The 17,446-nt window shown below is 39.3% G+C and overlaps 1 protein-coding gene across 3 annotated transcripts in view; it reads right to left on the reverse strand.

Moving 5' to 3' along the window:
• EPHA7 (EPH receptor A7) overlaps positions 1-17,446 on the reverse strand; it is a 217,245-nt gene that overhangs the window by 139,202 nt on the left and 60,597 nt on the right. For all 3 annotated transcript variants that reach the window (XM_019496434.2, XM_006263369.4, XM_059732118.1), the window contains exons 4-5: positions 7,742-7,897; positions 6,507-6,842 (exon numbers count right to left, since the gene is read on the reverse strand). In XM_019496434.2, coding sequence (XP_019351979.1) covers positions 6,507-6,842; positions 7,742-7,897 — 492 coding nt within the window. The remainder of the gene's footprint in view (positions 1-6,506; positions 6,843-7,741; positions 7,898-17,446) is intronic.

Genomic DNA, 17,446 nt, shown 5'->3' on the forward strand with positions numbered 1-17,446 from the left:
TTAAATCACTTGGCCAACCAATTCACCTCTTTGTATCCAGCCATCTTCTGTTTAAACTAAAATTCATAAAATAAAAACGTAAAAGTGTCTAAGGAGTGTAAATTCTCACACCCCCATTTAAATATGTTTACATAAAGGTGAAGATGAAAGTTAAAGTGTTTTTATCTTGAGATGAAATTACTGCCAAGAGCTAGCATTGCACAGTACATAAACAATGCCAGGTTCTCTGACATATGTTGCTCTTGTGTGTCCCACAGATAATTTAGTGACATTAGTTCATTAACAAGTTAGAAGAAGCGAAAGTGAAGAAATAAAGACAGTGAAGGTTAGGTTCAGTGTAGAGGACTGAATATTCAACAATCATATAACCAGAACTAACTATATCTATTCTATGCTGCTGCTTGCTTCTGCATAGTCGGACAATACAGAGACACTTTCTACAGTTAATTTATAAATAGCTTCTTAGAAGTAGGTCAGAGTAATCTATTTTTTTTTTTTTTTTTTTTAATAATCCTATTTCACATGGACTTTTTTATACAAACTTGGGGGTGGGGGATTATTCTTTTCTTCTAGGCACCCTGTTTTAGAAAAAGTGTCAGGACAAAGTTGGTCAAAAAATGGGAGAAGGTTTTGGGAAAGAATTTGCAAAAAATAAAAATTATGGCAATTGTTCATTTAATTTCTAATAAAAATATTGATAAAAATTAATAGACAGACAGGCAGGTATTCATAACACAGAGACATCAATATTTCAGTCTTTCATATTTCAGCCTTCCTCTGTGTGTTTGTGATTCTCCTACAATTTGGAACATGAAACATAAAGGATAAAATTGGTTAGGAACAGTCAAGACTAAGATATGACACGAAGTAAAAGCTTCTAAATTATTCTGTTACCACTAAATCCTGCCACAGTGTGTTCTAGAAGTGCATTTAGGGTCAAATCCTGCCAAATGTATAACACAGTTCCTTTTGACTTCAATGATACAGGAGCAGATCATAAGCACCATGACTTGCATCTACCATTTGTGCTTCTTTCCTACATCATAGCTAGAAATATTTACCTAATATTAAAGCAGTAAAGGGTATATCTTGTTACTACCCAGATTTCTAAAAATAATCTTTGCCATTTCAGTCTCTTTTATTTATTTATAACATCAGAAATGGTCTTGAAAATATTTGGAATACAGTATTTTATTATGATTAAAATTCCATAGGATTACTATACTGCAGAAGGCTTAAAACCCTTAATATTTTATAATGTTTACCAACATGATAATAATACACTATCTTGTATACCTAAATTATCTCTATAACCTTGTGGATCTGACTATATTAAAATACTACTTGATATAATCAGTAAATGAACAAACTGTTTTCTCAGATCTGATGATGTTTACAACACAGAGCCAGGAATTTTTATCAAGTTTTTATCCATAAGCTTAATTCAGGCATGAAATCAGCTACCACCTCCTGTCAAACATCTGTAAGAATAATCTGAGGTGAAGTGATTTGAGATCAATGTGCAGTTTTACTTCAGTAGAATTAACCTGATCCACTACTTAAATGTTAGACATGTACGGAAAAAAACATATAGAAATAATGAGAAAAAATAACTTGAATAAGCAAATCATTGCAATGTAAGTTTATCCTTTGTGATTCATGTCCACAGACTGTAGTAGATCTACAAACAACTATGCAGTCTATCCTAGGATTCAGAGAGAGAAGCTGAAATTAATGCAAAGCAAAGGACACTGGGGTGCACCCTGGGCATTATTAAAAACAGTGGAAGAACAAGCATAGGATCATAGAAAAGTAGGGTTGGAAGGGACCTCAAGAGGTCATCTAGTCCAACCCCCTGCTCAAAGTAGGACCACCCCAACTATATCTTCCCAACCAAGGCTTTGTCTAGACGGGTCTTAAAAACCTCCAAGGACGGTGATTCCACAACCTCTCTGGGTAGCCTCTTCCACTGCTTTATTAACCTCCTAGTGAGAAAGTTCTTCCTACTATCTAACCTAAACTTTCCTTGCTGCTACTTAAGGCCATTATTCCTCGTTCTGTTATCTGCCACCACTGACAACAGTCTAGACCCATCCTCTTTGGAACCCCTCTTCAGGTAGTTGAAGGCTGCTATTAAATACCCTCTCAGTCTTCTCTTCTCCAGACTAAATAAGCCCAGTTCCCTCTCCTCAGAAGTGTGCCCCAGCCCCCTAACCGTTTTTGTTGGCCTCCCTTGGATCCTCTCCAATTTGTCCACAAAGAAGTAATGGGCTACATTTGCATCTAGGGAGATTTATATTGGGTATAAAAACAAGAACTTTCTAACTATGAAGTGCAGGATAGACAAACCTTTGTATGGCTAGTTTAGACAGGGATGTTTCTACCTTGAGCAGAGACTGCACTGGACCTCCTGATGTCCCTTCTAACCCCATTTTCTATTATTTTGCTTTTAAATAAGTTTCTACCCCTAATGATCACAGAAAACAGCTTTAAAAAGTGAAACCAAAGCCCTCAAAATTACAAGGTAAATAAAAAGGTAAAAGGCTTTTTTTTTTTTTTTTAATCTCACATTTTTTTGTATAATCTCGTTTTGTGAATTGGGGACAATGATTGCATTTGGAATAAAACTGTAACTAGTGACTATTTTAGTGTCAGTAGTGGGTGACTGTCACTAGCTGAAAAATGGCAAACACCAGACATAATTCCTGATATGAGAATAGAACCTTTTGAGGGAAAGCAGGTAAATTTGTTGCATATCTGATTTTATATATATCTATATCTTATATCTAACTCCAGTAGTGTGGCCTAAATTCAACAGCGAACATGAGTGCCGAAGTAGTGTAAATTGCACAACTGTGAAATACCAAACTGGCACCACAGGTATCTATTTAGTCTTCTGGGCGCTGGAGGGAATACTGAGAAAACTGGGAAAATGGTATGATCAGTCAGAAAGAAGGAAATCCAGCGTTATGTAAAGGTGAATCTCCCACTGAAGCAAGATGTAAATGAAATTTAAATAGCAAATAAGCGCTGTGCACAAAAATGAATTTATCTCAGCTAGCATTCCTTCTTTAGGTCTCTGCAGTGTTGGCTTGCAACACTCCTTTGCCTGTCACTCACATCTTTCTAAGGTACCCATCCACTACATTCATGTAGTTGCACAAGATCTGCTCAGAACAACTTGCAAGATGGGGCTCTAATTTTCCACTGTAATTAGATTGATGCAGCAAACAATTAGCTTACTCTTGGGTGCTTACTGCACATACAAGTTACCGAACTTTCTGAGGCAGTAGCTCTAAAATCTCATAAGTGCCCTGAAATGCACTTATCCATCTAAAGGTAGAGTTAGAGTTAGTTTTGAACCTTCTTGTTTTTGTAATGATGCTGCATTATATCCTTTGGACACAGTTTAAAAACACAACATTTAGCAACAGCTGTATTAGTCACAACATAACTTTAAACATCAAATCTTATGGCATGTATCCTACATATACCATATTGTGAGGAGTCGTGGTCCATGGAAAATCACTTATCAGCTAATATACCTTCTCTACTAATATCCTTTTTCAAAAACACAAATAGTTTGACCTTAACAGTCTGGTTTCTTCTTTTTAGATGGCATGACATTTCTTTTTCATGGCATGCTCTCTTTATCCCACTAAGGGGAGAAGAAAAGCAGGTTAATGAGCTGAAAATATTCCATAAGCTTATTCTCGTTTAAATTATTTCATGTTATCATTATTCAGTTATTTGAATTTTGTGAATATGACCCCAAGGGATCAATTCATTGAAACAAAAAGGACAAAAGGCAAATCTTACTGCATGTTTCCATGCGTGTGGTGTGCCTGGTTATTATATGTAGCCACCTAATGTGATAACATAATAACAAGTGCAAAAGGTTTAGTTATAGACACATTTACACAAAAAAAAGGCTAGATGGGCACAGAAAGAACCATTTTTGTAAGTAGTATAGAACAGTGACAAATTCACAAATGAGAGCTGCATGAATCCTAGTTTACTTGGATATAAATAAATCCAACATTTTCCTTCTCTCCATGGCAAAAATAAAATAAGAGCACAGCATTACACTCTCTCTCCTTTGAGAGACCAGTCTTCCTTTTCAATTACAGTCATCAATCTCTCCCCTCCAAAATATTTTCCCCTCACAAAACCAAAGAAAATCACCATTATCCTCCAAAACACGTGGCTACAAAATGATGCAAATAAGGATTTTCCTTGTTCTGGAAAAATGTAAAAAAGGAAGCTGGCCTTTCTTCTTTAACAGGCATTTTATCCTGTACATGGAAAAACACTATACATTTATATAGTAATTTTCAATAGAAGATGTCAAACCACTTTTTTTAAAGACAGATAAATAACTTTAGAGGGGAGGAAACTATAGCACCAAAAGGTTAAAACCAAAATTTTCAAACCATTTCCTAAATTCAAGCATGTCTGTTTTTCAGTGGCCAACGAGAGACATGTAGGTCATCAGAATTAGTGGACATTTGAAAATACTACGCTAAATGTCTTGCTCCAGGTCACAAAACCAGCCAATATGCTACAACCACACATCCTGATTTCTAGAATAAGGCTTACTCAAGGCATGCTGAATTCTCTATCACTTGAAGTCTTTAACTCAATATTGGGTGTTTTTTCTATCTAAAATATGTGTTCTAGTTCAATCAGGAATTATGAATTTAACATTTATAACTTACTTGATGCAATTCTATGGTTTATGTTATGCAAGAGGTCACATTATTATGATCAAAATGATCTCTTTTTGTCTTGCCTATAAAGTATTAAAGAACGCACTGTAAGGAACAATCTGTCAGAGAAATTGACTGCATCATTTAATAAGTCTTTCCATCTTCCTCATAAATGATTCCAATCATTAGATCGCATGGCCTCTTGTTATTTAGTGTACCATTAGATCATTTGGATCATAAAGGTACATTTAAAGAGGTCCATTTGATTTAGCTGAATAACAGAGACTCTAATCCTCTTCAGCATATTGTAGCTCAGCACAGATTTATATACAGAGCTGAACACTGTCCATCAATTTGCTTGAAAAAGGCCAGACATTTAATTAAAGAGATGGCAATTTGAATAATTTGAGAAAAGCAATATGAAGGTTGTAAGGTGAGGTGCCAAGATGGCGGAAGTTTTGAAATGATAAAAAGTATTGGGACAATTCTCTATCTCTAAAGGTCAAGAGAGTGTCCAAGGACTGAACAACCATAGAAGCAGAACTACCTTCTAAGTTGAGAAATGGGCCCAACAGATAAGAACTAAAGTATATTTCCCAAAGCATGATTAGGTAAGTTGAACTGTCCAAACAGAGCCTAACAACTGATTGGAAATACAGACAATTTCAGCTTTGTTTTTAATTTAAATATCTAGACATTTTTATTAAAAATAGTCCTTCAAAATGCAAATTGATCACTGCATTTCTTCTTGTTATTCACTATCCTCAAACCAGTTTTTGACCTAATTTCATTGCACTAGTATATGAAATCCTTCCACATAAAAAAAATATCTGCACTAAAAATGATTATGTTCCATAAAATGTATTATAAGACATAAAAAGTACAAGAAATATTTTCAAGTATTACTTAACAATAGTCCTTGACTCAATCTATAGCTCCTCATTCCCTTTCAGCATTTTTTCAGAAAGCAGAAAATAGAATTACCACATGGGTTAAGACTTATGCTTACAGCACAGATGGTTAGTTTTCTCATAGGTTTATCACACTGTCCTAAACCAACAACACAAAAGTAATACAGTAGTCCATGATTATTATTATTATTATTATTTTCTTTTTTATCAACAAGCAATTTTTAATTTTATTGTACCAAACAGGAGACATCCCATTTTTTCCACTCCATACTAATACAACTAAACCACATTTTCCCCTGGGCGATATGCTAGTTTAATTTTATTTTCCCTGACATTCACCTGTCAGATTATGATAAATATAAGAAGCGAAATATAATTGTCATATTCTCACTGAATCTCATCATCAAGTACCTGGAAATATTAAATAAACTGGAAGAATAATCCTAAGGGAAGACACGAACACTGCAAACAGTCAGATACTCAAGCCATCTTCCAGTGACCAAGGATTCTAATACAGATTTAAAATATTCAGAAACAGAACCTATGTAGAAGGATCTTCACATTGCATTTGCTTTCTTCAGGTACTAGGGCACTAGAACTACAGTGAGGTAGAAGTGAGAATGTTTTTACAGAGTGAAGAAAATATATGTGAAAAGATAAGCATGATTCTTTAAAACTTTCCTATTTTGTGAAAGCAATTACAATGCTAAGACACAGCAGTAGGTTATCATGCTGTGACAGAAACACATGTTGATTAGCCAGCAAAATGAGAAGAATCATGAGAAAAAATGCATCCAACATGCACCTGGCCATCTGCACCTACATTTTGCGGGTTCCCAATCTCTCTCTTACTCTACGTTCAAAATTTTAAGTCATGAAACCTTACCTGCTTGACCAGTAGTAATACTGACAGCTGCAAAGAGCCTCTGGGAACGGCTCAAGTCAGAAACTCCATTTACAGCTTCAACTTCAAAAGTGTAGTTAGCATGAGCTAACAGGTCCATGACAGTGACATAGTTATCTACTAATCCAGTTTGCTGGGGCAAATATCCAATATTACTCCCACAGGGAACACATTCACCCTGCTCCCAGCTGCACCTCTTGCACAAAATTCGGTAGGTCACATCATTTCTTCCCCCGTTGTCAGCAGGAGGACTCCACTCCAAACTCACAGTAGTTTGGTTGATGTTGAAAATGAGGTTCTGTGGTGCAGATGGAGGTCCTTTGTGACACAGAAAACAAAACACTAAATATATAGGATCAGTATGGGGCATTTAGCTAGCACTTTAATAACTGCGACAGGCTAGCTGAAGCATTTTTCTTCACATAAACATTTCATTACATTTACTACAACCTACATAAAAGCCTTCTTGAACTCACTTGGCAAGAGTTTTATTTATTTTCCATTAAAGAATCAGGATAACAATTGTCTGTATATTTACTGCAACTTACTTTGGCTATTTTTCCTCTATACAATTAAAAAGAACAGTCAGTGCACCTCAGAAATTGACTTTTATAGCATTCCTGGCATCGGGATTTCCTGCACTCACACATACTGTCCTTTTAAACTCACAGCACAAAATACATTTAGACTTTCCTTAATAAGCTCTGATATGATTTACAGCAGTATTTGGGTACAGCTTTGGATTTTGGAAACTCTCATTACCTGAATCACCAATCTGTGTACGTTAGTCTATTTACAGATGGAATGTTAAGCCATATCCCATTATAGTTTAATCAAAGCCCAAATCCACACAGGTTACTTTTCATTTTGCATTTTATTCATTGTGGTGTTGTATCAGGTTGGGCACACTGTCTGTGACAATTTTACAACTGTAGGAAAACCGTGCTTGCATTCCTCCTGTTACAACTAGTTATGTATTTGCCCAGCATTTCATCTGTCTCAAGGTTATTGCGGGCAAACATGAAAATTATATTGATGTTGATTCTATATTCACTGTGTACATTTTCCCCATACCACTTCAAATTCATTTATCATTGTAAAACTAGTTTTCAAATACACTAAAGTCCAATATTAAGTACTATTGAGAACTAACTACAAATGGTTGTACCTGGTTGGCTAAGTAAAGTCTTTTACTATTAAATTGATGACTGACTCACTTGTGCATGCAACATATGGTGGATCAGAAGGCGCTCTATAATAGCTATCTTCACAATCACACCGTGAAGATCCTTCTCTGTCAGAAAAACTGTGAGTAGGACAGCGGGAGCACTGAAGATCTTGTGAAGATGATTTGTAGAACCCACGGCCACAAGCTAAAAAAGAAGAAAACAAATTCACATATAAAATTAGCATGTGCTTCTGTTCTGCTATATTCTCCATCTTAGCATTAGCATTGGCATTTGACCTCTGCATTCTTTCCTGCCCATGGCAGGGGGTTATACTTGATGATCTGATTAGGTCCCTTCTGACACTACCAACTATGAAACTATGAAACTAAGACTACATTTCCACAACATACATATTATCTTCATAAACTTACTGCAGCAAAAGCAAGCCATTATGCTTAGCTGGCTTATAGCAAAAAAAACAATCAATTCCTTGTGCCCTTTACCTGATTTTGTGGTATTAGCAGTAAATGAAAACATAATTGCCTCATCAGCAGAGTATTTTCACTCTCAAACCACAAGAAATATGACAAAAGTAGTAGTTCACTTCCTGGGCACATAGAAAACAAAGGAAGCTGTGGAACCTCAGTTAATAAAAATTAGCTAAACCCAGTGATGAAGCTGAGGAAAATGAGGAAAACACTATATTTTATATGGTGTGCCTCATTTTACCAGAATGCTACAATACTTTCTGACTGCAGAAAGTTGAACCAAGAAGGTGGTGAGATGGAAACTAACAGGAAATGAAACAATGGCAAAGATAAGGTGCTATCACTGAAAATACCAAGGGTTCTCAAAGAAATAATGAGGGGCTATTAACTGAGGAATGTTTTTTTTCCTACCTAAATTGAGCTGGCAAAGTTTATTTTTCCCAAATCCGAATCTAGTATCCAAGAGCATACTCACTCATTAAAGTACCCACCACCTTGAAAAGGCTGAGTTGTCACTAGGGCTAGGGACAGACATTCAAAAAGCCTGAGCCTGAGTTGATTTAATCTTTTCAAGTTAGTCTAACCTGACTAGGCTGAATCACTTTGTAACTACACAGACATCCCAGAAATGCAGGCACATGCCTGCAGTGGCTTAGGCTAGAATCCAGGGGATGCAGCCCTCCCTTCCCTTGTACAGAACTGAGCTGATGGGGGGGAGGGCATGGCCAGGCTCCAGCAGGATGCTCTGATTAGCCCAGCAGGGAATTAATAACAGTGTGCATCACCCCTAACTCAGTGTTTATCACCCCATTAAGAAAACAACAGAGGGACATTACCAGCTACCTGTTGATTCTGCCTGTTGATTCAGCACAGACCATAACCAGTCTGTGGTCTGCTGGCTAATACACAGACACCTCTCTGCAAGGCAGAGGGGAGGGGGGGAGACACAGCAGGGAGGGGAGAGTAGGGGTCATAGCGGGGACCCTGACACAGGGAGGTAATGCTCAGGGGCAACCAACATGGGCTCACCAAGGGCAGGTCCTGCCTGGTTAACCTGGTTTCGTTTTATGATCAGGTCACAAAGTCCCAGGACGAGGGTGTCGGGGTGAATGTCATCTTCCTGAACTTTTAGAAGGCCTTTGACATGGTTTCCCACTACGCTTTCTTTAAAAAACTTGGTGACTGCAGCACTGTTGCCTACACAATCAGATGGGTGGCAAATTGGTTAGATGGTCGCACCCAGAGAGTGGTGGTGGATGGGTCATTTTCAACCTGGAGGGATATGGGCAGTGGAGTCCCCCAGGGCTCACTCGTGGGGCCTGTACTGTTCAACATCTGTACTGTTCAGTGATCTGGATGTGGGTGTGGAAAGCAGGCTGTCCAAATTCACTGATGACACCAAGTTGTGGGGCGAGGTGGGCATGCTGGAGGGGAGGGGCAGAATCCAGCTAGATCTAGACAGGTTACAGACGTGGGTGGATGAGAATAGGATGGAATTCAATGCAGACAAGTGCAAGGTAGTGCATCTAGGGAGAAGGAATCAGCAACACACCTATAGGATGAGGAACACCCTTCTTGTCAACATGGCAGAAACAGATCTTGGAGTCATTGCTGACTCCAGGATGAACATGAGCCGCCAATGCGAGGAAGCGGTAAGGCTAACCAGACCTTGTCGTGCATCTACAGATGCATCACAAGTAAGTCCAGGGAGGTGATCCTTCCCCTTTCTGGCATTGGTCAGGCCAATGGAGTCAGGGATGTGGCTACCATTGAGAGGGTGCAGAGGAGGGCCACTCGCATGGTCAAGGGGCAGCAGGGCAGGCCCTACGAAGAGAGGCTAAAGGCCCTGAACCTATTCAGCCTCCACAAGAGAAGACTGAGAGAGGATCTGGTGGTGGTTTACAAACCACCGGGGGGACCAGCTGGGGGAGGCTCTGTTCCCCCGGGCACCACCTGGGGTTACTAGGAATAACGGCCACAAGTTGTTAGAGAGAAGGTTCAGGTTGGACATCAGGAGACATTACTTTACAGTTAGGGCTGTGAGGCTCTGGAATGGACTCCCAAGGGAGGTGGTACTCTCTCCTACCTTGGGGGGGGTGGTTCAAGAGATGGCTGGACAGATATTTGGCTGGGGTGATATGACCCCAGCACCTGTTCCTGCCCAGGGCAGGGGGTCAGACCTGATGATCTGTTTAGGTCCCTTCCAACTTGGACTTCAGGAAGGCCTTCGATACGGTATCCCACCCCATACTGGTGAACAAATTAAGAGGCTGTGATGTGGATGACTGCACAGTCCGGTGGGTGGCGAATTGGCTAGAGGGTCGCACCCAAAGAGTCGTGGTAGATGGGTCGGTCTTGACCTGGAAGGGTGTGGGCAGTGGGGTCCCGCAGGGTTCGGTCCTTGGACCGATACTCTTTAATGTCTTCATCAGCGACTTGGACGTGGGAGTGAAATGTACTCTGTCCAAGTTTGCAGATGACACAAAGCTATGGGGAGAAGTGGACACGCCGGAGGGCAGGGAACAGCTGCAGGCAGACCTGGATACGCTGGACAAGTGGGCAGAAAACAACAGGATGCAGTTCAACAAGGAGAAATGCAAAGTGCTGCACCTAGGGAGGAAAAATGTCCAGCACACCTACAGCCTAGGGAATGACCTGCTGGGTGGCACAGAGGTGGAAAGGGATCTTGGAGTCCTAGTGGACTCCAAGATGAACATGAGCCGGCAGTGTGACGAAGCCATCGGAAAAGCCAATGGCACTTTATCGTGCATCAGCAGATGCATGACAAATAGGACCAGGGAGGTGATACTTCCCCTCTATAGGGCGTTGGTCAGACCGCAGTTGGAGTACTGCGTGCAATTCTGGGCGCCGCACTTCAAGAAGGATGCGGATAACCTGGAGAGGGTACAGCGAAGGGCAACTCGTATGGTCAAGGGCCTGCAGACCAAGCCCTACGAGGAGAGACTAGAGAAACTGGACCTTTTCAGCCTCCGCAAGAGAAGGTTAAGAGGCAACCTTGTGGCTGCCTATAAGTTCATCACGGGGGCACAGAAGGGAATTGGTGAGGATTTATTCACCAAGGCGCCCCCAGGGGTTACAAGAAACAATGGCCACAAGCTAGCAGAGAGCAGATTTAGACTGGACATTAGGAAGAACTTCTTCACAGTTCGAGTGGCCAAGGTCTGGAACGGGCTCCCAAGGGAGGTGGTGCTCTCCCCTACCCTGGGGGTCTTCAAGAGGAGGTTAGACGAGTATCTAGCTGGGGTCATCTAGACCCAGCACTCTTTCCTGCTTATGCAGGGGGTCAGACTTGATGATCTATTGAGGTCCCTTCCGACCCTAACATCTATGAATCTATGAATCTATGAAACCCTAAGTACTATGATACTATGAGACTTAGTCACTGCTTCACAAGAAGTGGTGAGGGGGAAAGGGGTGAGCAGCCTGCACTCCCTGCCAGAGCTGCAGCCAGGAAGCAGAGAGGAGGGGCCAGCCCTGCTGTGAAGCAGAGAGCCCCACCCAGCCCAAAGAGCATGCTGGGATGCTGGGGGACTCTGATGTAATTTAAACCAACAAGGGGTCTGGGCATTGCATAAACCGGCTTGACCCAAATCAGTTAAGTCTGATACTACATTCAACCAGGTTTATCTCAAACCGGTTTCAGCCAGTTTCTGGTCACTTAAATTGGTTTGTGTGTAATGTCTGTCCCTGGCCTAGCTGTCCAAGAGAAGACACTAACAGAGGCAAACTATGAGAGTCAGTGATGCAGCAGCAATTTGCTTCTCCAGCTCCAGGGATGTGGTAACTGGACAGGATAGGATTTACAAAGCTTCTAAAGGAAGATTAAGATATAGGTAAGGGGAAACACATTTATAGCCCTTTATTGTTTTTTATCCTTTGGCTTGGAACCTTTGAGTTCCAAGCCAAATAATGCTTTGTTTTAAAGAAGCTGTTGTTGAATCACTTTAATCAGCTACAATCCTGGAAGGAAAGAGCTTACTTGTCCAAAACATATTTGGGCCAGTTTGGTAACAAGATTTGTGAGCAAAAGGGCTGCAACCAAGAGACTCTATGGAAAGATGACTGACTGGAAGACAGGGGGTGTGCCAAAAGCAGCAAACATAATACACCATAACTTCAAAACTAATGGTAATAAAGCTATTTCTAAAGAGATGATCTAGAGAGGACTAATAAAATAGTGTGGCTCACCTCAAACTGACAGGAACAATGCTGATTTACATTAGTTAAGAGCCTGACCTTATACATACTTATCTGAGGGTGCAAATGTACCCACAGGCAAGTTAACTCAGCAAACGTGCCAGTGCACTGAATATCTGGCAAGCACACAACAGGAAGTATAGATGCAAGTGTAGCACTAAGGATACAGAAATCCAGACAATTTACCATAGGGTAAAAGAGGTGGACAATTACCACAGATCAGTTATTTGATATTAGCAACCTGCTTACATGCTCTTACCTCACAGTAAATGAAACCTAACCAACAGTAATTCAGCTCTCAATGAATGAAGGTTATGTACATTAATACAGGGCAGCTGAAACACAGGAAAGCTAAATCTCCTTTCAGCCTATATCTGTATGTCCATACATACTGTTTTGTTTTGGTTTGTTTTTTTCATATACATATATAAAAAGGCTTGATTGTGGCGTTTAGCTACATTTTATCAGGAGGAGACACAATCCCTCACAAAGCTCACCAGTGCCAGCATGAGAAAGGGACCTACCCAGTTGTCTAAGTATTTCAGGATGCACTCAGAGGCCACGTCCACAAGAGCACGGACATTTGTTTCCCTGGGAAACAGCTTGTGCCGCTGTTGCTTGTCCCTGGAAAATACCCATGCCACACGCCCTCTGGTGTGTGGCAGGTTACCCCGGGTGAGATAGGAGAGGCTGGAGCCAGCAACTGTGCTGGCTTCAGCAGCCTTACCTGGGGTCCTGTGGGCCTCACAGGGCTGTAGCCACAATGGTCCTGCAGCTGGGAGCCTGGGTGGCAGCCAGAGCGTGGCTCTGGCTAATCAGGCTCTGGTTTTGGGTGGCAGGCACTGCCACCATGTGCGCTGCCACACCTTTTTCAGTGTGGGATTTTTTGACACCAGGATCTCCGCAAACGGGTCTGTGGCACCACATACCGCACATCTATGCTCATCTGAACGCAGCCAGAAAGAACATTTCAAGGACAATTGTAACAGCCTGTAGCAGGCTCCTTTGGCAATCACAAATTGACCAATATGCAGGGTAGGCAGTTAATCCTTCTCACCCATCTCAACCACTGTCAGTGCTTTGCTATTAAGTCCTATTAATTTCAAGGTTGCTATAAGAGGCAAGATATTCTGAGTAGCAATGTAAGGACTCGTAATGAGATGCAAACATTGAGAGCAGACTGTTCCCACACCAATTAGCCAGCATGCTTAAATTTGCTCAAGAGATGCCTTTAATATTGAAATCAGTGGGATTTGGCAAATGGCTCTAAATTTGTATGATCTAAATAGCTACCTGCCTCACCTGCCAGTGTCTCAAATGGCCTATACTCAATGTCCTTTATATTGGCAAAGGATACAAAGCAGAAACTGGCTCACTGTATCCCCACCTCCCACCATTTCAAGGCTAAAGACATGGTGAAGTAGGAACCCATGGTTAAGTAGGAACATGTATTTGTTATCTTCTTGCATTAGCCAGTAAACTGATATTTTTAAAATACACTTTCAGTAATCACCCTACTTATTTCATATTTATTAAACTATAATAGAATCCATTTTCTTGTTTACAGCAATCAAGGGGGAAAAAACTATAAAATGTCCACATGAACGTAGTTAATGGATATATTTTTAATCTTTACTTAACTATAAAGTGAAAATTTAACCTACGCTATGTATTAAACAGGTTATTTCAAAATTATCTTCTTTTCTAGTAAACCTGACAGAATCTTCTGAACAATACTGAACAAAAAGAAATGCCACCAATTGTAAACAGACTATGACCCTTTTTCACCTTTGGAGAAGATGGTTAAAGGGGCACACTTGCTAACATAGCAACCACTGTCAACAGAAAGCACGCAAGGGCACAGAATTCCTCTAGAAACATTTAATGAAACTCAGGCACTTTCAATCCCATGGCTTCACTTAAGTTCTCCAATAAATCAGTCATCCAAAGCATTGATGGTTTAACTTTTCTTAGTCATTGCATATGCACATATATGCATCACATATATGTGCAGAAATTTAACTGGGGGTAAAGCTTACCAAAGTTATTAAATTATTAAAGCTGGTTAAGCAGTCATCATAAATTCATAGAGAAAGTATCTGCCTTGGTAACATTCACTTTTGGCTGGTTAAGTTTTTTTAGGGTGCATAATTGAGTTATCCAAAGACAATGGTATTTATAAAAATTGTATATGGCTTTGGTGCTCATATACTGTAATGGTGAGCCTCACCTAGATATAAACAGCCTCATCTAAATTCCACTTAAATCAATACAGATTCCTATTGATTTTAAGGGGCTTTGAATCAGCCCCAATGTTATGTTTTGGCCACACTATTCCCATGAAAACAAAGAAATAAAGGCTAAGACTTCAGATAATTTATCAACTGCTTTATCCATAACTAATTAAATCCATAAAGGGGGTTTATCCATATAAATGAGAGGAAAAAACTGGTTGTGTATAATTTGTAGCAAGATACCGATTTCCTAAAAGTAATCACCATGACATTTTAAGGTTTTTACTTTTTAAAAATTATAGAGTATGAGCCAAAGTTAGTGCTGGTCTAAATTACCACAAATCCAAAATGAATTTAATAAAAGTTGTTCCATCTTATATTACAAAAAACCTCCAAACAACCATTTCCATAAAAATCATTGTTATACCTTAATTATGTCACCGTATGAAAATACAGTATAACATGATTATGCCAAACAGGATTCACAAAAATAACAACAGCAAAAACAAATTTTACAACAACAATTTGGGTAAGTTTTACAATAAAAAATTAGGCAAATATGACCTACTGAATTCACAAATTGTGCTAGCTATCCATATTTGACTCAGAATTTGTCTTTTTAAAATTTTCATTGAAGATTATCCAAAGATTACCAAAAAAACACTGCAGCTGAAATGTTTTGTAAATATATTAATAGAAACATACATGAATGCTTTAAATATATGTCTATTGCTCTGGCCTTGTCTTGGCATATCTACTTAAGATCCATCAAAATGACCAAGTAACAGTTTCCTAGCTAGTCAAGTTCCTCTGCAGAAAAATTCTGGACAAACACACTGGGTCTTGTAGCATTCAAAGAGCAACTTGAAAGGGAAAAATGCCTACTGTGATTCCAGTCTGTCCCTCTCAGCAGGAAACATCACAAAGCAAAAAAGCAGAGAGAGAAATAGAGATTTCAGACACAAATTACAAAACATAAACAGAAAACCCCTAACTCCCTTTATATTTTTTTCTGATGGCTTGATCTAGACATTTATATGCTCAGGCACTTGTTATTTAAAGTACATATGCATTTCCTATTATAGTTCAAAGGATCTGAATGCCTGCTACTAGACTACATGAGTGAAAGCCTTTTATTCTTGTGCATAGCGTACCAAAGGCAGCAGGTTCAGACGCTCATTGCATCATGCTACTATCTCCATCATCTTTCATTCTAAGAGGAGGTCCATGTGACAACATCTATTAAATTATTCCTTCAACTGAAACACTCCATAAATATAGGGCAACATTATTCCTAAAATGTAATCCTTAAGAGCATTAAAAGGACTCCACTAGAACAGAAACCCTAGTAGCACTATTACCAGCATCTCATGCAAAAAGGCTTAAAAACATTTATAGTTCTTTAACAGGGGTATGTAGAAGGTATTGTATATCACTATATAAAGTAAAAGGGAGGTATTACTCTTTATTTTGTGGGATTAAACAAAGATGCCTATTTTAATTTTTTTTTCCCCCTGAGGTTAAATGTTTGATGTTGTAATCAGCAAAATCTGAGGTGGCTTTTGGTCTTTTAAACTCAGAGAAAAATATTTCTCTTGGTCTAAAATAATGTCCTGCATTGTTTTTCCTTTAGGCTTCCCTCTCTGAAATGTCATTGATAATTTGCTTTAAGTTATACACAATACAAATTAAATATATTCTGATCTAGTGGGTGAAAAAATACTCACTTCTTCAATATTTGAAAGGTCAAAAGGACAGCTGTTGTAAAATGTGTTCTGCTATTACTTATGTGTGCAACATTAAAAAGCCATTAATTGTGAATAACCATTTGCCAAATAATTATTGAAGATTTGCATATATGCAAATCTACATGCAATAGATACAGAGTATTATGGCTTTAAAAGAATATGCTATCTAGGATTTACAAGGCACAGTTTACCTTGTGCAGGTAATCTTCTTCAATATATCCAAACAGTTTATCTTCTTCAATATATCCAAGCAGATATTTACTGAATTAAGTGAATTATTAGTAACTTTGTTTTAAAAGCTGTGAGTTTGCAAATATGGAAGTCCTGAAAAATAACAATAATGCCTTGTTTGATTGAAGAACATTTGAATACTGGAAGACAGGGGCACTGCAATGTAGTATGTGGAACATAATGACTATACTTCACATTACACTAGCACTCAGAAGCACTCGCTCACTAGCACTCATAAAAGAGAGAGTCCTAAACAAAACAAAACAAAACAAAACAAAACAAAACAAAAAACATAGAAGAGACTGAGAAAGGAAAAAAGTCACACAGAGGTGAATTGACTTCCCTAAGGTCAGTAACAGATGGAAATGAAAGCGAGGACCAGTGGCTTTCAAGCAGAGGTACACATACCACTGGGGGTATATAGTGCTTTTGTCAAGGGGTATGTACCTACATTTTTATAATGGCAGTGAAGCTTCTGATTGGGCAATGCAAATAATTATGTCGCTGAGTGCTGATGTTAGTGCTGACACTTCCTACAGAATGAACATGCAAAGATGAACTGAGTGTGGAGGTAGGAGCAGCAATATTTTGCAGTTAAAGGGATATGGAGACAAAGTAATTTGCAAACTGCTGTGTAAGATAGGCTAAACATACCTTAATTCAAACTTAATTAAATTTAGTGAACTGACACCTGGGAGGACCAGAGCAAAATGAAATCAGATTTAGGAACTTTTGCAAGCAACTTTACCTTCTAAATGATACAGGGGAAAATACCCTTTCCTTACAAACAAGCTCTACTTAACTCTTTGGCCTGCAACTTGTAGTGGCATATAA

This window comes from Alligator mississippiensis, chromosome 1 (assembly GCF_030867095.1).
Source record: "Alligator mississippiensis isolate rAllMis1 chromosome 1, rAllMis1, whole genome shotgun sequence".
NCBI classification, from domain to species: Eukaryota; Metazoa; Chordata; order Crocodylia; family Alligatoridae; genus Alligator; species Alligator mississippiensis.